We start from the raw sequence: 25491 nt of genomic DNA, 5'->3' as shown, positions 1-25491 counted from the left end.
TTAGATAACCTAATGTGGACTGGAAAAAAAAGACTCCCTAAAAGTCAGTCATGACAAGCGGTAAGTTGACAAATATGTGAGGTTGATTAAGTGAGAAATGTTATTTGAGACATAAAAGGGCAGTGGGCAAGAGCAGTGCCGCAGAGAAAATACTAACATTAGTCACTGTTGCAGCCATATCAGTATTTCTGATGGATTCTTCTAACCACAGATTAGATTCCTCATGTTTTGAATTCCCCCAGGCACCAAGCGGGATCCAGAACACTTTAGTAAATGGTTCCAGGTTCTGGTAGGTGGTGCCAGTGGACTCCACTGTGACTTTGCACTGCCTCAAGAAGTGATGGTATGAGCCCTAAGAGAGGCCAACTCTTGCATGCTGACTTAAGTTCAGTTCTTTCCGCGTCCTTCGACACTTTCAATCTTTGTCAGTGTCTTACTGACCCCAAAACGTTTTTCACACAGTATGCTAGGACGATGTGTCCACTATTGACCACAGGCCTCAAACTGTCCGGTGCCTGCACAAAGCTGATGTTGGTAACGGACCTACATAACTTCTGCTTGTAGTTGTGGGATCCAAGCATGACTTGAAGTTCTGCGACAAATGCTCCCTGATGCAAGTGACCTCCTTAAGGGAGCATGAAGCAAAGTTGTACATCCCCGCTGCAAGTTGGTGTCCTCAGGTAAGCCTTACCGACAGCATAAAAAGTCCAAATGTGTTTTTTCCCGTAGCTCCAGCTCAAAGTTGCACAATCGTCACTTGAAGTAGCCTACTCTGCCTCCCTCGTTCAACTCGGAGTCTGTCCTGAGACTTGTCCTAACACAGTCTAGTTTACCAGCCCGCCATCTGCAAGGATGCCATACTGCAATTCTTCTGAACAATTCTGTATCCCTTTGGAGTGCCTTATGAACCCATAAATCTGACGGCACTCATATTCTGACTTCCACCAGCGGGGAATGCAGTTTCTGACCCGTGGGACCCTGCCTGGTCCCTTGCACCATACGCCTGTTCCTCCACACCTGTGTCAAAGGCCGCTTCAGGTTTGACTCAAATACATAAAGAGGGTCCCTGAATAAATACGTTTGGATAAGAGTCCATGGAAGGGTACAAGTAACAAAATTAAACAAAAACTTTTCAAAGTCTACATATAGAAACAATACGTTTATGATATAGAGATACCATACATCAGACCAGTTGAATTTATAAATTATTAGTCTTATAAAATTATATTTTTTGTTTTTTAAACCTATAAAATAGTGGTTTTTAACAAGCATATATACAGAGTTTGTGAGCTCCACAAACATTGAAAAACAAATTGACCATGTACGTACAATGAAAACAAAAACAGAAATAACTAACTACATAACAGTTAAAGAAGAAAACAATCACATACAATCATACTAAATAAAAATACACATATCCATGACTAATACATTATAAATTCAACTGGCCTGACATATGGTATCTCCATATCATAAACGTATTGTTTCTATATGCAGATTTTGGAGAAGTTTGTTTAATTTTGTTACTTGTACACTTCAGGTTTGACCACTTCAATGTTGTGTTTTGATCCAGATGTGCTGATTCCATATCCGGCCCCAACTTTGGCCCGAGCTCGCCCAGTGTCTCATTATGAAATAACTAACATACGGCCTTGCTGCCCATTAATGAGACTCCTGAGAGGTTGATGGTTCAGGGTCCTACCAGTAAGGCCAACCCTAATGCTTTCCACACTGCTTCACTGGACCGAGCTTTCCACCAGCAGTACCGAAAGTTGAGAGGATTCTCTTGGGGCCTTGACTATTGCTAAAGGCCTCCATCACAGTCTATTTAGCAGCATTTACAGCCCTTTAGGGGCACCTAAAGGATGTGACGATGGGAGAGGCCATGGCTACCAGCAAGGACCGTAGTCGTCCTTTTTGTAGCGTGCTGCGACTGCAACCCCCGCTGCTCTCATTACCCCTTTCCTGGTCATCGGTAGCCAGTAGGGGGCAGGATACGATTTGTCTGGCTAGCATGCAGTTATCTCAGTGCAGTGGGTGTTGTGGGTTGGTCAACATGGTTACCTAATCCCTTTAATGTCTACTCACCCTTCTGCTCATCCTGCTTTTGTTCAGACGCGGCATGTGAGAAAGTGGCTCTGTATATACTGTTCCCCAATAGGTACAGGGTGTGCAGAGTCCACAGTCCCCAGAGGTTACTCTCTAAAGTGGTAGCTTGCTCGAGCAGTAAGGCAGTATCAGAGGACACTGTAAAGCATTTTTTGCACACACTCAGCCAGCAAATGGTCTCACACACTCAGTAACTGAACTCTAGGCCAATAGTTTATATATAGAAAATATATGCTTGTTTTATTTTAGAACCAACAATAGGTATTAAAATATACTTTCTCAGAATGAGATGCTTTATATAAATACTTTTGCAATATGCAACTGACTTTTGTAGAAAGTTGCAAGTGGTTGCAATAGGCAACACAATTCTAAACACAATAATGCATTGAGTTCAATGGAAGTTTCAAGTTATTTGCCACAGATTACTTTTAGGATTACTTTTGGAATTCCAGGACTGGATCCTAGATTCAGTCCTGGGTCAGTACTTGGAATCAAGTGATAAAAGTCGACTTAATTACTGTGATGATTTTTAGACAATATTTTGCTATTTTAATAGTTGACACTTAGAAAATATTTCATAGAAAACAGTCAATGATTCCCTATGGCAGAAAATTCAAGTTGCAGGTATAGTATGTTCTCGTTACTTATGTAATCCAGTACTGGGTGCCTAGACTCAGTACTGGAACCTTTATCCAAAACAGGTAAGTAATTACGTTTTCAGATATTATACAATTTTTAAAGAATATTTAAAGATTGCAGAAATTCACACTTAAAAGAAATTTCACAGAAAAACAGTCAATGATTTCCTATGGGAGAAAATTGGGTTACTGGTAAGTACAGTTGTAAGTATTTTTCAGAGTCAGTGCTGGGCACCAAGATCCAGCACTGGGAGCTCACCTAAGAGCAGGTGAGTGTTTTCGTTTTCGTTACTCGGCTGATTTTTGGTGAATATTTTAAGTTTTGAAAAGTCCACACTTAAAAGAAATTTCAGGAAAAGCCAGTCAATGTTACCCTATGGAGAAAATGGAGTTATCGGTTTAAAGGTAAGTACTCGACTGGCAGAGTAAAGGTTCTTGGCATAGACTCAGGGGTCTCCCAGGGTCAGGTAGGTACAGTTGGTTCACCCTCAGCGGCACAAGGGCGGCCGGGTGCAGAGAGAGTTAAGCCCAATATTATCCTACGAGAGGTAGGGGGGCCTTGGTTGGTGGCTGCTGACTAGCAGGCCACACGGCTGTGGGAGCTGGGCTCCTGGTCACTTACTCAGGGCAAGTAGGGAAGTAGATAGGTGTAGAGGTTACACTGCCAGGGCCACTCGGACGGCTGGGTGCAGGGTGCTTTTGAGCCTTCGGGCGCTCAATTGATTTCAATGGGAAATCTCCGGTTTAGAAAAAGACTGCAAACTCGGGGACGAGGATTCTTCAGGTGCCACTACCACTTCGAGAGGTAAGTTGGGTAGTTGGAGGATAGGTAGGTACCCCGGGATTGGGCTGCCGGGTGCAGGGGTGCCTTTTGGTGTCGGGAAATCTTACCCTCTGTTGATCGCGGTTGGGGGGGCACCTGGTTCTGAGGCTGCAGGCTTCTTCAGGAGTGTCGAGGGAGGTCCTTGGGTGCCGGACTCGGGGTCACAGTCGCCGTGGGGTCGTCCTCGTGGTCTTTGTTCACTCCGGCACAGGTCAGGCTTGGCTGGTGCAGAGTGTGCTGGGTTCGCGGTTTCGGGCTGCTGCCAGGGATTAGAAGTAGATTTTGAGTAGAGCCTCTACTCATGGGAGTCCCAGGGGTTTAGAGTCAAAAGGTAGCCAGGTCCTCCGGGGTTATGTGAGGTTGCTGGCCACAAGAGATGCCGGGTTGGAGCAGTTTCGAGGGTCGACAGGCCGGTAGTGCTGGGGCCAAAGCAGTTTGTGTCTTCCTCTTCTTAGCAGCTGCAGGGCAGGTCTTCTTTCTTCTAGCTCTTCTTCGGATCTTGGAATCTGGAATCTGGGGAAGGAAGGTTCAGGGTAGGTAGGTGAAGGACCGGGACCAATGGGTCCCTGTCCTGGGGTGGGTACACCCCCTATCCTGCCTCTCTCCTGTGGGAGGGGGGCAGTAGCCTAGTCCTGATAGGGTAGGGCTTCCCATCTTCAAGATGGCGAGAGCCCGGAGATGTGCTTCACCTCGCCTCCCCCACCTGAGGGGTGGGGTTGGCAGGCTGGCACATCCCCTGTCCTTATTTGGGGTTTCCGGCCAAGCTTCCCGCCAGAGTGGGGGGTTGCAGTGGCCTGGGGAAGCTCACAGAGGCGGCATGCCTTTGAAGCTTCCCCCTGCCCATCCTGGGGGAGGAGATTTAGCACCTCGCCCAGGATGTGCATTGTTGCAGGCCCAGGAGAGCAGGGGCTCTCCTACCCAGGGGTCCAGCAACATGTCTGCTGGGTGGCAGCCTAGGCAGCCTCAGAACAGACGTGGATTGTAGGTTAGGTTTTAGGGGGCATCTCTAAGATGCCCTCTGGGGTGCGTGGTACATTAAATCCCACACTGGCATCAGTGTGGGTTTAATGTGCTGAGAAATTTGATACCAAACTTCTCAGTGTTGCCATTATGGTGCTGTGGAGTTAATGTTTGACGAGCTCTCAGCACCATGTACTCTTAAATGGCAGCACTGCACTTACAGTGCCCAGGAATGGACCAGGGTACTGTAGGGGCACAGGGCTCCTGCTCCTGTGCCCACACCATTGGCATAGGGCACCCAGATAGAGGGGTGGCTGATGTATGCCATGGCAGTGTAGGTGATGGGCATGGCACACAGGGATGTGTGCCATGTCGACTCTTTGTTTTGTCTTGCACCCAGACACCCAGCCTGCAAGGGCAGTGTGTGTGTGTGTGTAAGGGTACAGGGCCTCTAAGGGTGGCACAATGAGTGCTGCAGCCCTTAGAGCCCTTCCCTGGTCACAAGGCCCTAGGTATCTAGGGTACAAGTTACCAGGGGCTGACATGTGGCCAGGGTTTGCCAATTTGTGTTTTTAGGGAAGGAACATAGGCCCTGGGCACCTGATTGGCAGCAGTCCAGGGTACACTCAGTCAAAGTACATTCAGCAATTCAGCAAAAAGTGGGGGCATACCATGCAAGAAAGATGGCACTGTCTCACAGGACAGATTATGACTCCATCTTTGTCTAGGCAGCTCAATCACTGGTGTTCGTGGGGGTGAAGGACGGGGGGGGGTGGTGGAGAGGCTTCCTGAGGACTGTTACTCCAAGTACTATTTTCTGTTACTCCAAGTACTATTTTGGTGCTCAAATGGATTTTGGGCTCTGGCAGGTATTAGGCCTTTGGTTCTTGAATACCTTCTGTTAGACCCGGCTTCCTGGGCACCAGGGCACTCAGGGGGTAACCAGTGTTCTCCACTGGTGTCCTGGGGCCTCAGTACTAGTGGACCAAGTACTCCTCTCCAGCACTTGAATCTCTCAGGGTAGCGAGACAGAGCAGTCCAAGGCTAACTCAACAAGGTACGGTGGGGTTAGACATTCAGAATACAGTGCACACCGTACCACCAGCTGATAAACTCGGTGTCCAGTCAGTGCTTTACTTTTTATAAAAGAAAAGTACTTTGATACACACAGAATAATTATGCTACACATAAAACTAGGATAAACAGTGAAAATCAGATGTGTCTACAACCCTCTGGGACAGAGTTCTGACCCCAAACAGTATTATAGCGCCTAGACGCCAAGCACTATAAAAACACAGTTAACATGAAAACACACACTCGGGACGTGGCTGAGCCGGCGGCGAAGATGGCCGCCAGCGAGTGAAGTTCCAGCAATCGGCCGGTCGCATGAAGTGAAGGCGGGATTCAAGGCGCTGGACTCTCGCTTCGACTCCCTAGACCAGACAATTGCATCCTTGGGCGTCAAAGTGCAAGGCCACGACAGGCGACTCGACGTGGCAGAGGCTCATGTCTCAGATCTGGAGGATGGGACAGCTCAGTCACTGAAGCGGCTGGAACGGGCGGAGCGTCTTATCAAGGAAGTAGCCATAAAAAATGAGGATCATGGGGGTCCCGGAGACATCTACAGGCCTCATGGACCTCTTCGTGGAGAAGTTACTTACAGATTGGTTTGGCAGTGAGGCCTTTACACCAGGCTTTGTGTTAGAGAGAGCCCACAGGTCACTGGGCCCCAGATCCAACCCTGGCCTTCTGCCCAGACCCATCATAGCGCGCCTCCTGAATTTCAGGGACCGAGACTCCACGCTCCGTCTGGCCAGAGAGCGCAGCACGGTTGAATGGCAGGGGTCCAAGTTGACATTCTCTCTGGACTTTACTCCAATGGTCCAGGAGGCGCGCCGCAAATTTCAAGGGGTCAAGGCTATGCTATGCTACGCAATCATGAACTCCAATATGGCATGCTATACCCTGCGAGACTTAAGGTGGATGTGGACGGCAGATCTCGTATATTTGATACCCCAACAGAGGCCCAGGAATTCTGCCACACGCATAAGGCGTGGAACTCTCAAATTATCGACTGGGGGGGGGCGCTTTCTTCCCGCCACACAGCGGCTCTGATGCGAGTGCGGACCTATTTCCTATTTTCGAACACTGGTGCTGGATGAGGGTTTCTTGCATGACCTGGTGTGATTTGCAGTTTGTAAATGGGAAATTGCATTGTTCATTTTGATTTTTCTTTACAGATACGGCACTAGGCCGGCTCGATTCTGGGTTGCCGCCCCGTCTGGTGTATCCGCTAAGTCGGTTTATGCCATTCTGGGGCCCACTTATTGGCCAATAAATATCTGCTCGGCAATCCCTATGACTATCAAGCACGTTAAATTGTTAGGGGTTGGCCACCTAAGGGATGGTAGGCTGCTGGGTTGGGGGGGGGGGGGCGTAAGTTCATGCGATTGTTGTTGTTTGCGTTTGAGTTTAGCATTGCTTGCCAAGGTTTCTTCACTCTACAGTCCTGAAAATGTCTATATTCAAATTAAATGCCACAGTTAGGTAACGTCCAGGGGCCATCAGCCATCACCCTAATGACCTGGAATGTCCGAGGCCCCAATAATACACGCAAGAGGCGCCAGGTGATTCACTACCTTCTTCGACACAAGGTTGATATAGTTTATTTACAAGAGACACACCTCCCCCACCCACTGATTCAGCCCGCTTTGGCACCAGCTGGGGCACACATAGGTACTTTGCCAATTATTGCAACTACGCCAGAGGTACAGCGATACTGATACACAAGAGAGTCCCCTTCACACTTACCGGCGTTACCTGTGACCCATTGGGCAGGTACGTGATAGTAGCGGGCACTCTGTACGGCCAAAGAGTCGCTCTGATTAATGTGTATGCTCCCAATGTTGATGCCCCTGAGTTTTTCCATGACCTGAATGTTCGGATTGCGAAATACGATCCCCAGGCGCTAATGCTTGGGGGGGACCTCAATCTGTCATTGAACATCGCACTGGACAGCACATCTCATGCACCAGACGCTAAACCCCGGGCAAGGCGTGCCCTGACAGATCTTTGCGCTCAGTATTCACTGATAGACATTTGGCGGCAGCGTAATCCCACCCTCACTGACTACACTCACTATTCTGGCCTCACGGCACCTGGTCCAGGCTAGATTATTGGCTGCTCTCCCCCAGTGTGACGGATTGGTTTGGCTCCCTCACTACGCTTCCTAGCACATCTTCTGACCACTTCCCGGTGGTCTTACATCTGCTGCTTCCACGCCCGGAAGGGTACGAAAAGCAATGGCGGTTCCCAAGTAAGGCCCTCCTGGATGATGTGTTCAAGGCAGATGTTCAAGAGGCAATAGAGGACTTTTTCGAACATAACACGGGCTCGGTAGACACTGCAGCGGTTCTAGGGGAAGGGTTCAAGGCAGTCATAAGGGGGGTATGCATCTCCAAGCAAGCTGGTGTTCTCAGGGATCTGCGTCAGACGCTAACCCGCATCAAACACGACATAGCTAGGCTTGATTCCCAGCTCGCATCCCTTCGGGATCCAAGAGCTCAGGCAGAGAGACTCGCCCTCCTGGCAGAGTATAGAGACACAGCTGATAGGAAGATGCTATATTTGGGGAAATATCAGACTGCGTGACGATACGGGGAGGGTGAGCGGCCTGGCAGAGTACTGGAACAAATGCTCATAACACCTTACAGCAAATCATAAATTACTGAGTTACACTCGGCTTCCGGCGCCTTGCTCACTTCCACATCGGCCATTAGAGATGAGTTTCTGGACTACTACACCACACTGTACTCCTCCAGGGCGGACCCTGATGGCGCTGCCCAGACTGCATATTTGGATGAGATCGCGCTGGTGTTTCTGGAAAAAGACATGCTGGACTTTATGGCAGTGCCCATATCAGTCACTGATGTCACACTGCCTATAGACTCCCTGCGCAGTTCCTCCGCCCTGGGGCTTGACGGCTTCACGGGGGATTTTTATAAAGAATTCAAAGACATCCTGGCCCCACAGTTGATTGAGGTTTATGCGGAAGCATTGGAAAAACAAATTCTCCCCCCACGCTACGGGAAGCTGTGATTATACTTCTTCCAAAACCTGGCAAAAGACCACAAGCAATGCGGTTCATACCGACCACTGTCTTAATTGAATCTAGATTATAAAATCCTAGCTAAAGTGCTCGCAAATAGACTATCACAGCTGATGGACTATATTATTTCTCCAATGCAATTCGGCTTCGTCCCCCGACGTTCTACATCCCTGAATCTTCGCATGCTGTTTTCCGTGCTGCATAGAATAAAACCCAATGTCCCAGTGGCGGCGGTATTATTAGACACGGAGAAAGTGTTTGATTCTTTAGAATGGCCTTTCCTAGTGGAGGTGATGCTACGCATGGGTTTCCCCTATGGCTTCATTTCCACGGTCTCGCTGTTATATAGCAAGCCATCAGCGCAACTCCGTTTAAATGGCACCCTGTCCAGGCCATTTCGGCTATACCGGGGGACCAGACAGGGTTGCCCTTTGTCCCCGTCTTATTCATCCGAGTCATGGACCCTTTGGTGAGGCATTTCCAGGAACGTCATTTGCATAGAGGATTGCAGTTCAACACTGGTCCGTTCCTTGCTTCCCTTTATGCTGATGATACTATCCTTTACGTCCGGGAGCCACACACTAATTTGTCCCCCCTTATCCGAGAAATTGTCCGCTTTGGTAGATTTTCAGGGCTAGGCATAAACTGGCACAAATCGATCATATTCCCGCTTACGGCATGCAGAACCCAATGGGAATGCGAATTTCCTCTCGAATGGTGCCAAGGCTCTGTAAAATACTTGGGTATACACATTCATCTGGACACCACTCAAATCATTTGTTTTAAATTACGGACAGACATTTCAAAAATTGGAGGAACAAGTTGACAGATGGCTGAGGTTGCCGCTGTCCCTGGCTGGCAAGGTGGCTATATTGAAAATGGTGGTCCTTCCCAAATTCTTATACCTTTACAACAACATCCCGATCCCCCTTTCTGATGGCTTCTTTCGCACTTTGCAGACACTCATGACTCTACTGATATGGGGCGGGAGGAGACCACATGTTTGCTGGTCGACAATGACTCTACCGTATGACAGGGGCGGGTTCAATGTGCCAGACTTCCAACTATATTATTTTGTGGCACAATGCCACTATGCGTTCGCTTGATTCCATCCCGACGCACGTTTACCCTTTCTACGGCTGGAGGCAGACCTGGTTCTCCCCAACAAATTATGAGAGGTGCTGCCGGGGGTTTTTCCACAAGACAGGCACGACATACAAACAGTGTCCACTACTGCCTGGGCGTGGGGCAAGTTGAAAAAGCGTACGGGCGCGACACAACTATATTCCTCCTCCCTCCCCTTGCCCAATGCCTCCCAATCACTGGAGAGAGGCTGGTTTCAGAACACGCTGTCCACACTAGATATTGCAAAAGTGGGTGATCTCTTTCCGGGGGGCCACATTTTTTCGATAGATGAGGACGCCAGGTTCACTGATTGTAATTTTATGACGCAATTCCTCCTGAGCCGCATGAAATCTGCACTGCGTGCTGCTCTTACCCTGTTGAGCCTAACTCTTTCCCCCCCACTCACACTGGTATTGGAGGTCCCTGGCGGCAGACGCCTTATTTCTAAAATGTACAAAACCTGCGCTAAGATGCTGCCGGATGATGACTTTAGCCTCAGACAGGCCTGGGAGGCGGACACAGGTTGCACCATCACAGATGAACAATGGACCAGATGCTGTGTAGCTACTAAGGACATATCACTTAACAGCCACCATAAGTTGCTGCACTTCAGATTTCTCCGCCGCGTTTACTTTACACCAGCCTTGGCACATAGGATAGATGCCAATAAACCACACACCTGTCTGAAATGCACTGCACCGCACGCCGATTTTATACATCTGGCATGGTCCTGTCCCCGTTTACAGTCCTATTGGTCTGCGGTGCATGTGACTCTGGGGAAGATAATAGGCATTCCAATGGTCTCCATCCCTGAAATAGCTGTTTTAGTGTATACTGTACAGATTCCTAAAAAGGTCAGGAAACTAGCATCATTGAGGCTGCTTTTAGCTAAAAGAGAGGTTGCCATCCACTGGGGCAGGAAGTCCACTCCTAAGCTACAAGACTGGCTGGGGAGTCTGGCACACTGCAACACCAATGCTGAGATATACGTCCGTCTTATGCCACCAACATCACGCCCAAGGGATATTTGGGGACCACTGAGGACCTACTTTGATTGCCACACAGGCTAGTGATGGGAAAGTGCCTGAGGGAGTGGGCTGAGGGGATGTTTTCTGAGCCCCAGTTCTCCTGTGCTGCATGGCGAATTCTACTTGATCCGTGTTCCATTGCTACACATGGCTGGCATTGCTGATCGGTTAGCCCAATTTCTGGGACTGGGAGTGTGGGAGGAGGACGGGGGGTTTATTTATTTGCCTGATGGGCTGGATTCCAGGCCTGACTTGAGCGTAAAACGCTATAATAATTACCCCTGTGTACGTAACTGTCAGGTTCAACTTGATTGGCTTGTAAAGTGACTATCTGCAATGCAATGTGAATGTTATTCTTTATCTGAAAAATAAATTATTTAAAAAAAATAAAACATGAAAACACACAATAAGCATTGCATCTTACAGACCATGTTTCACAGGGCTGCTCTCATTCGCTAGAGCTTTGATACCAATCTTTGCATTGAAAGGATATAGTTTCCACATATGATGTGGAGTCAGTTGTTCTTGATCAGCCCCATAACCCCCACCCAAAGCAACAGAAGTGCCCTCCCGTTGTGAGTGAGGACACCGCTCTAGTGGTGTCAGGGATCTGACCACAGATGCCTGATGTCTTGGCACAGTTTACTGGAGTTCCACTAGTCCAGTAGCCACTGGCTAGCTATAGGAGGGTAGTGGCTGGACAGAGTGCCAGTTCACCCTGATAACCCCAGAGATCACAAAAAGAAAGGTGGGGGCCTGTTTCACTGGCCTCTATTCCCATCTACTACTTGTACAGGCTCCCACAGCGCAGGGGAGGAGGTTAGAGACTTCGAGGACTAGAATCAAGCTTCCCCCTCTCTGGCTCCCTTGATGTGGCGCAAGCTTCCTTCCACACCAGCTTCCTTGATGTGCCGCAAGCTTCCTTTCCACACCAACTCCCTTGATGTGCTGTAAGCTTCATTTCCACACCTTGGGCAGCTGTCTGTAATTTTCTTGTTCAAAAGCGCATGCTCCACAAGTCTCACAGAAACAGCTGGTCTCCAATGTTGCCGATGCCCTGCATTCTCATTGAACTCTTGGCAGCAGACTCCATCCGTCATAGAGAAAACTGCCTCATTTCCAGACGCAGTGAACAGTGTCTTATCTCCTCCCTTCACATGCCTGGCTATCTTCAGACGGACCTGGTGTGGCCGCCTCTTCAGTCATAGACCAGTCTTGAACAACAGCTGACCACTAAGGCCAGACTTTTATCACCTCTGATTGATAGGCTCATCCACTCAGAGGGTCTGCTACTTTTGCATCCTGAATACACCTCCAATCGCAAACCCTTCATGGCATGTTCAATGCATGGCTAAAGCATGCACAATTTCCCTCCATGTTTTCCTGGTACCAGCCTGTGCAAATCTCTAAAGAGGAATTTTAATTCACTCCAGCCCAGGAGGCACTGACCAGTGGGGGAGGGTCCTCTTAGCAGAGTTAGTGCAGCTAAACCCAGATAAGAGCTGAGTGTCTACCGCAGCCCACCAGGCCTTTCCAAGAAAATGGGGAGGGGCACGGGGGGAGCTGGGATGTCTAGCAGAACAGCTCGCATTCCTCACACTGGCTCAGCTCACCATTCTTCCCCAGTACACCCACGGGCTCTCAAACACCCGTAAGGTAGACAAAGGCAACAGGACCACAGGCATGGCAGACTTCACAGACTAGGTCAGGAGGGTGCCTAGGGACTCACCCCTCCTGACTATAGATTTATTGCTGTCACCACTGTCAGTCTACCACAGCCTTAATAGAGAGGGCAGTAGCCACTCTCTGAAAAATAGGGGTGCACTAGGCATTCCCCCTCGACCTCCGAGCCAAGCTCAATCCATGGAAACCGGGAGACCCTCAGTGGACATGTATGATTGTCATGCTCACTGAGGTAGGGATCTAGAAACCATACAGTCGGTTTTGAGTGACTTGCCTGGAGATTAGCTTAAGGCAGGGGAAGCACTCTCTCTAGAGACATGCAGGAGACTTCCCGCCCCAACACCTTCCTTCTGAAGGACACGTTCAAAATGTTGAGACACACCCAGGTAATCTCAGCCCAGGAACCAGAGGACTAGATCGTGTCCTAGAATTTGCAGGAGATGTATTTTCATATGTCGATTACATCGTTTCATGGATTTGTAGTGGGGTTTGAGAGCTTTTTACTTTACCACCCTGCCCTTCAACCTCCCCTCAGCACTCCAGGAGTTTATGAAGGTGATTTTGATGGTTGCAGCCCATCTTTGTAGGTTGGGATACACCTATTGCCCTACTTCGATTGGTTGTTCAAACTGAGCTTGCCTCAGTCACTTTTGGGCCACCTGGAGACAGCTGTCTCCCTGCTGTCCCCTCTGGGGTTCTCAATCACCAAACCTAAAGTCCATCTGCAACAGACTCAGCAGATTCCCTTCATAGGGGTCATCTACAGCACAGTGGCTCACAAGGCCTTTCCACCTCCAGAGTAAGTCTGACATTCAGTTTGTAGTCTGGATGTTTCAGGATCACCCCTTTGTTCTTGCGCGGACAGTTCTGAGGCATTTTGGCCTCCTGCATGGTGCTGGTGCTTGTTTGCACATGAGGACTCCACAGTGGAAGGTTCAGCTACAGGGGGCTCAGCAGTACGGTTGCTGCTAGGAAAACATCTAGATCTTGGATGAGGCAGCGCGGTACCATCAGTAGTGGCTGACAGATGTCAACATGACCTATGGAAGGCTGTTCTCCCTAGCTGACCCACAGCTCACAGTAGTGACTGATGGATCCTCCCCTTTGGGGTGGATGAGGTAGAAATTCTGGGGCTTTTGTCTCTATTGGAGTAGAGGCATCATGTCAATCTCCTTGGAATTGTTTGTCTTTTAGTTTGGCATGTAGTCCTTTCTGCCACCCATCAGGGGGTAGTCAGTCAGGGTCCCTATAGGCAACACAACGGCCATTCGGTACATCAACAAGCAGGGCAGTGTGGAGTCGGGGGCACTCTGCAAGGAAGCACTCATACTTTGGTGCTAACTTGACTTCCAAGAGATTGCTCTGACAGACTTATTAACATCCAGGGTGGACGAGCACAGCAAACGTCGTCTGGCATACATCGAATGGCATTTGCACTCAAAGGTGGTTTAAAGTGTCTTTAAACAGTGGGGTGTACCTTGGGTAGATCTTTTCACTCCTGAAGAGAATGGATAGTGTTGCACTGAATGCTGGAGTTTCTGCCACAAGACTCCCTGGGAGACTCCTCCCGTCTACTGTGTGGCTACAGCCTGAAGGACAGGAGGGGATCAAGCTCAACTCCTCATAGTACCCTAGGAATGGGGCAAGAGAGTGTGGTATTTAGAGTTGCTGAGCCTGAGCAATTTGCCCTTTGGTCTGTCAACTTCTTCGGAAGAATCTGCTATCTCTGCAACAGGACAGGACAGGGCTCTGCACCCAAACCTCCACAATCAGCATCTTCATGTGTTTGGGTTGAGCGGAACCAACTGAGGAATTCTGATTTGCCTGCAAAGGTGGTGACATTGTCCTGGCTAGTCAGCAGCCGTCTACCAAGTCTGTTTATTCTGGTTGTCAAGAGTTTTGTGGCCTTGTGCAAGAACAGACCGGCTAATCCTTTCCAGGCCAAGCTAGGTGATGGTCTGTTTGTTTTGCCACTGTCGAAGGCCAGTACTTTTGGCTTTCCTTCATTTGCCTGGCCAACTCTTGATGTTCGTGATGTGGTTTTTGAAAGTTCTTAAGTTTCCTTGTTTCCTTAATTTGGTTCGCAGATTAGTAATGTGCATGTCTTTTGAGCCTGTGTACAGCTGTTCCCTGAGGTAGATGATCGTTTTTCTCATTTCTATTACTTCTGCCCGCTATGTCATTAAAGCTGCTATATCAGCACATTCCCTTTCAAATTGGTGTTTTGAACTCTGGCTTCTTTCTTTCCTAAAATGGTATCCCCCACCATGTGAGACAGTGCCATCACGCTCCCCACTTTGTTTCAAAATAGAGCCCTTGGTTTTTACATCGAGCAGGCTAAGAATTGGATGGACAATCAGCCTTTCATTGGATTTTCTGGTGTCAAGAAAGGAAGAATGGTTCTGAAATTAACCATGTCAAGATGGATCATCCTGTACTTAAAATCGTGTTATGCCCTAGTCAATTAGTCTCCTGGGGGTAGGAGGATTTGGTGTTGATTTAGGGCCATACTCCTTGCTTTGTAGTGGTGGAATGTTACCGATCTGCTGCAGACACAGACTTTCTGGACCCAATTTCATAAGTGACCATCACCAGAGATGCCTCCCTGACTAGGTGGGGAGTGCACGTGCAAGACCTAACCATACAAGATGTCCGAACAACGGGATCCCCACATCAATCACCTAGAGGAGTTGTCTATAGTTAGCCCTCAGGGTTTTCCTCCCACTCATCCAGCTCAAAGTAGTTCTGGCTCGGACGGACAACACAACTGCACTGTTTTACCTCCAGAAATAGGGTGGGACTTACTCATCACAGTTGCCAGCCCTTGCACAGGGCATTTGGTGGTGGGTGATTCAGTGCAAGATTCATCTTCTCATACAACACATACCCAGAGTGGACAAGGACTTTGTAGACCTGCTCAGCAGGATGCACCAACATATCCGCGAGTGGGAATCCACCCCCAAGTCCTACTCCCATACTTCTAGCGTTCAGGGTTCCTCCATCGTGGACCTGTGCGCCACTGCCGAAAATGCAAAATGCCCAAACTTCGCCTCAAGTTTCCCACAGTCCATGGGCAATGCACAATGGATGAACTGGTCATGGATATTTGCCAACACATTAGCCCCTCTCCCACTGCTTCTATTTCATGGTTCGGAGACTCTGGGAAACATCCCTGACCCTCATTCTAGTAGCCCCTGCCTGGGTCAGGCAGCCCTGATTCACCACACCTCTTGACCTCTCCATAGTGCTTCATGAGAAGCCCACAGACATAATCTTCTTTCTAAAAATCAGGGCACTTTCAGACATCTCATCTTGCGGTTTGTCTCCTGAAGTCCTAGAATTTGGATATCTAAATCTGCCCGCAGGGTGCATGACCATTCTGAAAGAAGCCCGCAGGCCTACTACAACAGTGTTAGGTAGACAAAAGGAAACCATTTGTTCATTACAGTTACCCTAAAAAACATTGTATCTCAATCCAACATTCCAAGAAATTGTCAATTACCTCTTGCATTTGCAACAGTCCCATCTTGCATATACTTCTATTAGAGTTCATTTGGCTACGATCGCAGCTTACCTACAAACAGGCAACACATATTTCTTTTCAGAGTACCTTTAAAGCTTTCATGGAAGGACTTAAACGTGTTATACCACCACGGGTAACACCCGCTCATGTGTGGAACCTAGAAAGGAGGGCCCATTAGACACTAGGCTAATGGGCCCTCCTTTCGAACCTCTACACTTTTGTCCTGTCCAGTTCTTTTCCTGGAAAGTAACCTTCCTAGTAGCTATTACTTCACTTTTCTGGGTAGGCGAAATACAAGCACTTACCCTGGAAGAGCCTTTCTTCCATGTACACCATGGTTGGGTGGTCCTCAGAACAAATCCTACATTTGTATCTAAGGTGGTGTATAGCTTCCATGTCAATCAGACCATCGAGCTTCCAGTGTTCTTTCCACCACATCCACAATCGATAGCAGACGAGCTCGCCATACACTAGATGTCAAAAGAGCGCTCCTGTATTAAATTTACAGAACAAAGCACTTCTACACACATAACAACTTTTTGTCTCTTTCTCCACGACGCATAAGGGTCATGCACTATTCAAAGCAGGTAGTGCACTCTGGATAATCAAATGTGTACAGACCTGTTGCACCAAAGCCAAACATCCTTTGCCAGTTCCTCCCAACCCCACTCAGCCTGCAAGAAAGGATTGTCTAGGCTTTCATGTGTAATATTCCTATATTTGACATTTGCAAAGCAGCTACTTGGTCCACTCCACACAGGTTCACAAAATATTATTGTGTGGATGTCTTAGCATGCCAACAAGGCAAAGTTAGTCAGGCTGTTTCGCACATATTGTTCCAAGTCCCTGCAACATCCTTATGCTAGCCACTGGTTTTTGAGAGGACTACTTTACAATCTGTGTACAGCCTGTGTATCTACAGCTGCACATATTAATGGGAAATGTTACTTACCATGTAGGCATCTTTCCGTGACATGCAGTGCTGTAGATTTACATGCGACCACCCTCCTTACCAGTCGCCTTTCAGTGTTGCAGACGTTTCCTCTTTAACTTTCATCTATAACCTTTCCTCCGCATGGCCATCTTTCTGTGTATCTATGCTCCAACTAAGTTGTTACCCTGTGTGCTAAAAAAAAACAGTCAACAATGGAGCTGCACATGCATGTTACCAGCAGTAGGTGGCATTGCGGTACCTCTTGACTCTAAATGACTTTGTCTAAGAAAAACAACTTGCACATGTCCGAACCCAACACTAAGTGGCAGGAGTATGCACAGCATGAGAATCTACAGCACTACATGCCGCTAACAAGGCAAGTAACATTTTCCTTTTGGTGGCCACTCACCCTTCCTGCAGATTCCTCACCTCTTGAATCTCTTCCAGACACCAAATTGGATCTGGAAAGTTAGAATAGTTCTTCTGCCCTGATACATGGTGCCTTGGCTCCATGATCTACCTGGGATCTATCACAGAGCCATATAAGGCACGTCCTTTATGCATCAGTTCCCCATGCTTTTTTTTAGACCCTCCGATGTAGAGATGAGGCTGATTAAATTGACAGAAATTGCAGTGTACTAGGCTTACTTGGGACCTTATTAACACTAACTTGTTCACTCCTCAGAACCGAGAGATGGGCAGAAATCATTGAGACATGTGCAGGTTAACTGAGCTATCCACTCGAAAAATAGTAACTAAAGGTAAGTAACTTTTCATCTGATAAATACTTCTACCTGAAGATTCTTCACGTCTTGAATCCATACCCAAGCAGTACCTCCCAGGTGGTGGGGTCTGACGAGATGGCCAAACCAATCATTCCTGTAACACAGGCCTGATGAAATGGTGTTCTCTGAAGACTGTGGAGTCGAGACTGTAATGCTTGTTGTGGGCCAAGGACCAAATTGCAACCAATATTTCAATTTTGAAACAATTTGTTTGCATCCATGGCTATTGGGAGCTTTTTTCTGTGTATGATAAATTGGTATATTCATTCATCCCCCATGAGCCGCAACTGGATCCTACACAATCTAGGATAAAACAATGCCCACATTGCAAATATTCAACACAGGAACACCCCAAGATAGTGATGAAGAGGCAGCTTTTGCTTTGATGCTCTTGAGGGGCCCCTTCTTAGTAAGAGCATTGCAGGTTTATCTGCATAGCACGATCCAGGATGAACTTTTCTGCTTCTGACCTTACCCTTCTTGGAGCCAGCTGCGCACAGGAAAAAACACAAAACTCTTCCATACTTGGGGTCCAGGCAGCTGCAGCGAGTCTGCTTTCAAGCAGCCAGTTGTCGAGAAGTGGAAACACCGCTCTATGGCCTTGATTCACCACAGCCACCGAGATCACCTTCATAAAGACACAAGTGGCCAATGTTAACCCATACAGAAGGCAACACATTAATAGTGAGTGGAGCCCACCCTAAAGATGCAGGTATCTCCTGTGTGACTGCAGAATCGGTGTATGAAATTATGCATTCTGCAAATGGAGGTATAATATTCAGGCTTCCAGAGTCAGCGTAAGAGAAAGCATCTTTACATCCTGATGTCTTTCTCTGCAACGAGAAGTTAAAGGTTCAGAATGGAACAGAGACCCCCATCTTTTTTGGGATCAATAAAATAACTGGAGCAGCATACCAGACCAGTCTCATTTTCTGGTACCAGTTCTAAGAGCCCTTTCCTCAAAATAATTACAACCTTCTGCTGTAGAATGCCAGCATGGTTGTCCGAGGTGACAGAGAAATGAAGGGGTTGGGCGGGGAAGGAAAGGAGCCATGTTTGACAATCTGTAGCACTCATTGGTCTGTGGTGGTCGACTGCGAGTGTGTAAAACAGAAAGAGCCCCTCCATCCCACAAACCAAATGTGCTCCCTCAAAGGCTTTTTGCTGATAGGAAGAGGAGGAGAAGACTGACTGGTGTCCTCGGCTGCCATGTTCTTTTCGGTTGTAGCTATGAAATAAAGTTGATGGGCTGTTCTGGGGCTGGTGCTGCTGAAAAGGTTGGCTCAGAGAATATTTCCTGAACTTGTGGTATTGATAGTGAAACTGGCATGAAGGATAAGTCAGTTCCAATGAACCGGCTTGCCCTTCTCTACTCGAAGCACGTTGAAGAGTACCAGAGCTGAATCAGCCTGCTCATCAAAGGACATGTCCATGACATTTGCTTGGACATTTCCCGAGAACACAGTAGAGTGCATCTAGGAGGGGAAGAGTTTGGATTTTGCTTGAGGTGAAGGAGGACGTCTGAAGCGCAAAACTGTGTGGTGGGTTGAGCCATCAAGATTTTTGGTTCCCTACACAGTGGAGGATGGCGACAGGCGACTTGGTGGCTCACCAAAGGCACAGGCGCTAGTTTGCTTCATACAATTAAGATGGTATCCATCAGTGCCTTGTTAAAGGGGAATAATGGCTCCACATCAGAGATGACAGGCTGTAGGATTTCTGTGAGGTGGCTAATATTGTTCTCCTCCACTGACAAATGCAGTTAAAGGACTTATGCAGTTATGAATGAGGCCGCCTCTTTAGTATGATGCTCAGAATGATACTGCATATCCACCACAATGGACTTACCCAGACCTCTGGCATTCTGTAGAGCCAAGTAGTGACCACTGTCAATACAAAATGGAGGTGCGAGGGAGAGAGATTGACCTCCTCGCTGCTGTCATTGTCATCATAAATTATATTGGACATCTGAATGTGAACAGCCAACACGTGTAGTGGCCTAGGGCTTCCTCAAGGCTTGCGCTTGATTAGTTTAACTTCCGGCATATAGGTTCGTCCATTATTGGCAGATAGTCAGTGTTAGCGGTTATTCTGTGCGATTGCGTCCAGGAGGATTGGTCAGTCAAGTTGAGGCACAAAAATATACTGCATAAGACCAAGCCTTTTTTAGGGCTTGCTGAGCCAGCGCATGCGCTGCTCTGCGAGAAATTTAGTAAATGGGCTTTTAAAAGTGCCACCAGAGGCTTTTCCTGGCCTCAAGCTTGAGTGCACGCGCGGAGCCGCCATGTGGGTTTCTATCAAGGCTCATTAAGCCTTGCGTGCCTCTCTCCGCGCTTAAATTCCCTCCCCCTCCACAGATCGCGTCACTATGCTGGCCTCCATTCCCCCCCCAAAGCCCCCCCCCCCCCCTCTCTATACTGCAGCAGGACATTACCGGCTTCTTTTTAACAAATAAATTGAGCGCGCAGCAACAGCGTTCTCATCTCAGGTTACTTGTTTTTATGAGCTAGCACTCCGTGTTTTCCTACGCCGTCTGAAACCAAGACATGAAGTACAGTGGACTGTACCATAATATCCAGAAAAGGAAGGGATGTTTCTTTTTTCAAGTGAAAATAGCTTTTACTCTGTAACAGGGGCTGCTACTTCCGTTCTTCCAAAAAATCATGACGGACAATTGTCGTTTAATACACATCCTGTGGCTTAACATGTTTTTCCAGAGTTACAAAGCAACTCTCCTGTTTGCTGAAGTGCATTGTACATCATTCATTTCATCGCAAACCACCCCTTTTCCCATGAGTTGGACTCGTCCTATAGCTTCTCTCCAGGACAGGACAGGCGAGCCCCTCCCTGGGTCGGGCCATGAGAGGATCTTCCTCGTGGCAGCGCAAAGGCATCGTGAATCTTTGTGGCACTCATCGCTGCCGGCATTATTTTGGCCTTTCTGAACCCCTATTGGCCTTTGATTCCCCGTAAATCGTTTGTATCAATGTTTAGGATTGGCTGGTCTCTGGGATCCGTTCAGAATCTGTGTGCGGATACGTTCAGTGTTGGAGCAGTTTATTAAAGCCTTCATCCCTTCCACCTCCTCCCATGTCGGTGCGTGTCCGTTCTTTGTTTCCTGCTCATGTTTGCCTTGTGTTTCAGTGTGTGCCCAACCCCAGCTATTTTTACAATATTCCATGGCAACGCATATTTTAAAAAAGCGCTATGCTTAAATTATGTCTAAAAACACATTTACCAATAATTGGAATGTGTTGCCGGGTGCTGTATCTTGATTACAGAATCTCGCTTGCAGTTTTATTAAGTGCAAACTCGCCCAAAGTAATTGGAGTGCTGTACTTGAGCAAATGTTGCATTACAGAAGGTCCCATTCTTTTTTTTTTTTTTGTTTTTAAAGCACGGGGAGTTTTAAGTGCTTTGCCCAGAATTACGGGCTATTGAGCCGATGCCGAGACTTGTTTTTTTTTTTTTTTGGTTGGCACGTTAAGAGCATGCCACGATTCAAACTCGGTTCCCTTGTTCCACAGTCGGTAGTTCAGAATGTGATGCTACATTCTCACTTCCAAACAATTGGCAATTTTTGCATCCAAACGTTTACACCCAACGGGAATGTAGTAAGGATTGTCATAGTGATAAAAAAAACTAATGTAACAAACATCCCCAATCTGCGTCCAATGCAATTTCACTCATTGTTTTACATTTATTAGCACTACGGAAATCTTTGCTAAAGTTTTGTTGGGTGAACAGAAAGCACATCCGATGGGAGTTCACTAAAGACTGCCATAGTTCAAATTAACTTTAATGTAAAAAGCTTCCCAAAAATACATTGAATGCACTTTTTGTTCACCTAACGGAAGTTTAGCAAGTATACTGGAGTTGCTGTGTAATTTTGTCTTACGCTTCAATAGGATTCCGTCATGGTAAAAGAAAAACAATTTGTGAAACTCGCATTGTGTGCACATTTGTAACCTTTTAAAAAGCGTACACCTAGTGGCAACCTTCATTTTTTTTTTTTTTTTATAAATTTGGATTTGGAATTACTTTTGTTAAATATGTCAATGTGTAAAGGCGTTATAGCTTTCCTTAGTTTGTTTTGTTCAGAAATACGGTAAAACGTGTTGCATGTAGTCGGTTAGATTAGTGCTTACCTGTAAACCCAACATTTGTGGTCAATTTCTGGAAGTCTTTGATGGTGTCAGCAGAGGGTTTTTCATTACAAAGGGGTTATATTGGTCAATGAGATTTTCATTATGGTTGGCACCATTGGCCCCTTCCCTATCCGCACAGAAAAAGCAATAAAAGAACTACAGATAGTGTTTATCAGTTTGACATTGTGGAAAACAGGGTCGGGATTTCGCACACACTCTTTAGCACCACAGACTTTTTAAATTGTTACTAAGCAGCAATGTGTATGCCAAAACTTGAACCCGGTTCCCCATTTTGAAAGACGGCAGCTCTGGATGTTATGTTACATCTTCTTTCTCAAACAATCGGCATTTTTTGCATCCAAATGCAGCTGTTTACATTTTTTTTAAATGTCTAACAAATGACTAATTCAATCCCAGCCATTCCGGCTCTTTAAAAACCATACGGTATTTACATTTTTGATATCGGCATGTCTCTCCTTTGGTTTTTATTTTTATTGACATGTGGAGAGCATGCCAAGATTCAAACCCAGTTCCCTTGTTCCACAGTTGCCAGCTCTGGATGTTATGCTACATTCACTCTCCCAAATAATCACCATTTTTTACATCCAAATGCGTACACCCAACAGGAATTCAGTAAGTATTGCCGAAGGGATAAAAAAAACTGTAATGTAACAAGCATCCTCCATGCGCGTCCAATGCAATTTCACTCAGTGTTTTACATGAAAGTTTATTAGCACTATGGGAATGTTTGCTAAAGTTCCGTTGGCTGAACATGAAGCACGTTTGATGGAAGTTCACTAAAGACTGCCATAGTTCTAATTAACTTTAATTTAGAAAGCTTCCTAAAAATGTGTTGAATGCGCTTTCTGCTCACTTAACAGGAGTTTAGCAAGTATACTGGAGTTGCTGTGTAATTTTGTCTTGCGCTTCAATAGGATTTGGAATTACTTTTGTTAAATAAGTCGATGTGTAAAGGCATTATAGCTTTCCTTACTTCTTTTTTTCCAGCAATACGTTAAAACTTGTTGCGTGTAGGTGGTTAGATTAGTGCTTACCTGTAAACCGGACATTTGTGGTCAATTTCTGGAAGTCTTTGATGGTGTCTGCAGAGAGTTTTCCATCACAAAGGGGGTATATTGGTCAATGAGGAGATTTTTACTACGGTTGGTGCAGCAGCACCAGGCTCACACGTTTGGGTATTGTTTACTCAAAACTAGGCCATAAGATCCCATTTTCAGTGCACACTTGCTAAAGGGAGACCAGAACACCAGTATGCATTGTGGCTTTCTCGCTTAAACTGTGTTATCAGTCAAATTATTTATTTCACTAAAACTCTTTTTTTTTCATCATTCTCACGTATGAAACACTTACACATATGTGAGTTCAGACTACCAGTTGTACAAAAATAACACTCTCAATGATGTGCTATAATGTGTCAAAGTTTCTACGTTAAAGGACAGTAGATGTTGTAGCACCCAGTATAATGTGCTTCATTGCTAAATACTTACAAGGTCCCAAAGGCGAGACCTATTGGCTATGCCAATGCTTGTTTACTAAGCCTGGTGGCAGTCTACCATATTGGCCTTTCGAGTGCACTCTCACAGGCAAATTGATTACAGTGACTGCCAAAAATGCAGAACTTGTATACCAGAAGTGAAACTCCTCAAATGCAAGCCTGTATGTAAAGAGGTCTTTACCGATTTGAGTATTGACATTACTGTTCTTTTATCCTTCAGGGAACGACAGATCAAGTGCCCCAAGTGTGAACGTCTTTTCTGCAGGACAAGCCACCTGAAGAAGCACATGAACTCTCATGAAGGCAAGCGAGACTACGTCTGCGAAAAATGCACCAAAGCCTTCCTGACAAAGTACCACCTCACCCGGCACTTGAACATCTGCAAGGGTCCCAGGTCAGGCCACTCCTCCAATGAACCAGAGGAAGAGGATGAAGAGGACTCTGAGGATGAAGCATTAATGGGTTCAGGCAACACAAAGGACTGTAGTCAGAACAGTTCTGTCTATGCCTTAAACGACTCAGTCCCTGAACACAAGTAATGGAGATGAATGGCTTTATTGTTAATATTTATTTATTATTTATGTGTATATTCTGTCTTTCATGGCCCTCTGTTGCCCTTACATGGGAACTAGAACCTGACAGGAGCTACCCATAGTGTAATAAATTGGCTTAATGCAGAAGTTTTGTAATATTGTAGAAAGCAGCCTTTGAGATCCTCTGGGGTAAAATGTCTGCTACTCTTAATTATCCTCAAAGGGTGCACGTCATTTCACAGTGAAATTGGCACAGGCGGACTCCTGGCATATGTAAAATAAAATCTAGTTATCATAGAGATTCACACTACGCTTTGTTTCTTTTTCAAACACGTTGTAAAATCTATAGTCGCAAACACTGTAAATTGTTCTAAAAAACATTGATATTCAGATCAGTCTGTCGCTCCATCCGACTGGTAATGATCGATTTTAGTCCAAACTGTGTTTGCTAGGTTAATATTTTTGTGTGGGGATCCAGTCAGTTACCACTAGTGATCCAGCTCTTAAGGTAGGGAAGACAATCGGTCAAGTTTTACTCCAGGATGTGTAGATAAAACCTCAGTCAGTAAGAAACACTCACTAACATCAGTGTCTGCATAGACGTGGAAAACCAGATGGTGCTGGCCGCTCCATGGGCAGAGTTATAACTCCTGTCATAAGCCACTGTCTTTGCCATTCGATTACTGATAAACTTGACCCCACAGCCAATGTTATCCCATGGGACTTGCTATTTTGACTCGGTGAGGGCAGGCAGGATTCTTCGGAAGAGCTTGTGTCTCTTGTTCTTAGCAAGATATAATCTCGTACAAAAGTGTGTGAAAGTTGGCAATAGCAGATAGATATCAGAACTTTTAAACAAAGTCGGGTCCTTCGGTACCACACTGGTACCACGAGTAGAATAAAATTGGGTCCAAGATTTAAATCCATGAAGCCCATCCAGGAGTTAAAGACACAAATGGTATTCGGTATTTTGACTAAGACCAGATGGAGCAGCAAGCATTAGCTCACTAGACGTGTCCTCCACTGTCTTTTTACATTAGAGGAATGTTTTCCAAAATCTAGTTCACGCAGTGTGGTTAGCATTAGATATTTTATAATATGTTGAGAATGCTTAATCTGAGTAACCACCGGCCATTCAATGGGGCCGGTTAGCAGGCCTGTTCAACACAAAAAATGCAAATAGTGTTCCCCTAAACTAATCTGTTTTGAAGTATGGGTCAGCACTTTTCTATCAGTACATAACATAGCATTCGAATAGGTACTGCATTTTCAAAAAACAGCATAATAGTTCTGCCAGTGTATTTATTGACCTTTAAAATCAACGAGGACACATTTTTAAAAGAGCACACTTAATACTTGATATGAGTTAAGAGACCCTGACCTGTCTTGCCTTCATGTAGCTGACCGTAGCATGTTTCGTCCATAAACTATACTTTTTGAACACCAAATTGGATATATATTAGAACATTCAAATGTTGAGAACTCAATTGAAGATTATAGGTCACTAGCAGGGTATAAACTGTGACAAAGGCCCACTGCTATTAACATTTCAGTGTTTTAAACTGTCTTTTGATTCTC

General features: G+C 46.4%; 1 protein-coding gene across 4 annotated transcripts in view; it reads left to right on the top strand.

Annotated features, from left to right (window-relative positions):
* PRDM4 (PR/SET domain 4) overlaps window positions 1–24218 on the top strand; it is a 177789-nt gene extending 153571 nt beyond the window's left edge. For all 4 annotated transcript variants that reach the window (XM_085651955.1, XM_085651953.1, XM_085651954.1 and 1 more), the window contains one exon: window positions 23601–24218. In XM_085651955.1, coding sequence (XP_085508081.1) covers window positions 23601–23919 — 319 coding nt within the window. In that variant the 3' untranslated portion in view covers window positions 23920–24218. The remainder of the gene's footprint in view (window positions 1–23600) is intronic.
* The last annotated feature ends 1273 nt before the right edge of the window (window positions 24219–25491 follow it).

The sequence above is a fragment of the Triturus cristatus genome, chromosome 4_1 (assembly GCF_964204655.1).
Source record: "Triturus cristatus chromosome 4_1, aTriCri1.1, whole genome shotgun sequence".
Lineage (NCBI taxonomy): Eukaryota > Metazoa > Chordata > Amphibia > Caudata > Salamandridae > Triturus > Triturus cristatus.
This window is presented reverse-complemented; position numbering and strand designations above follow the sequence as displayed.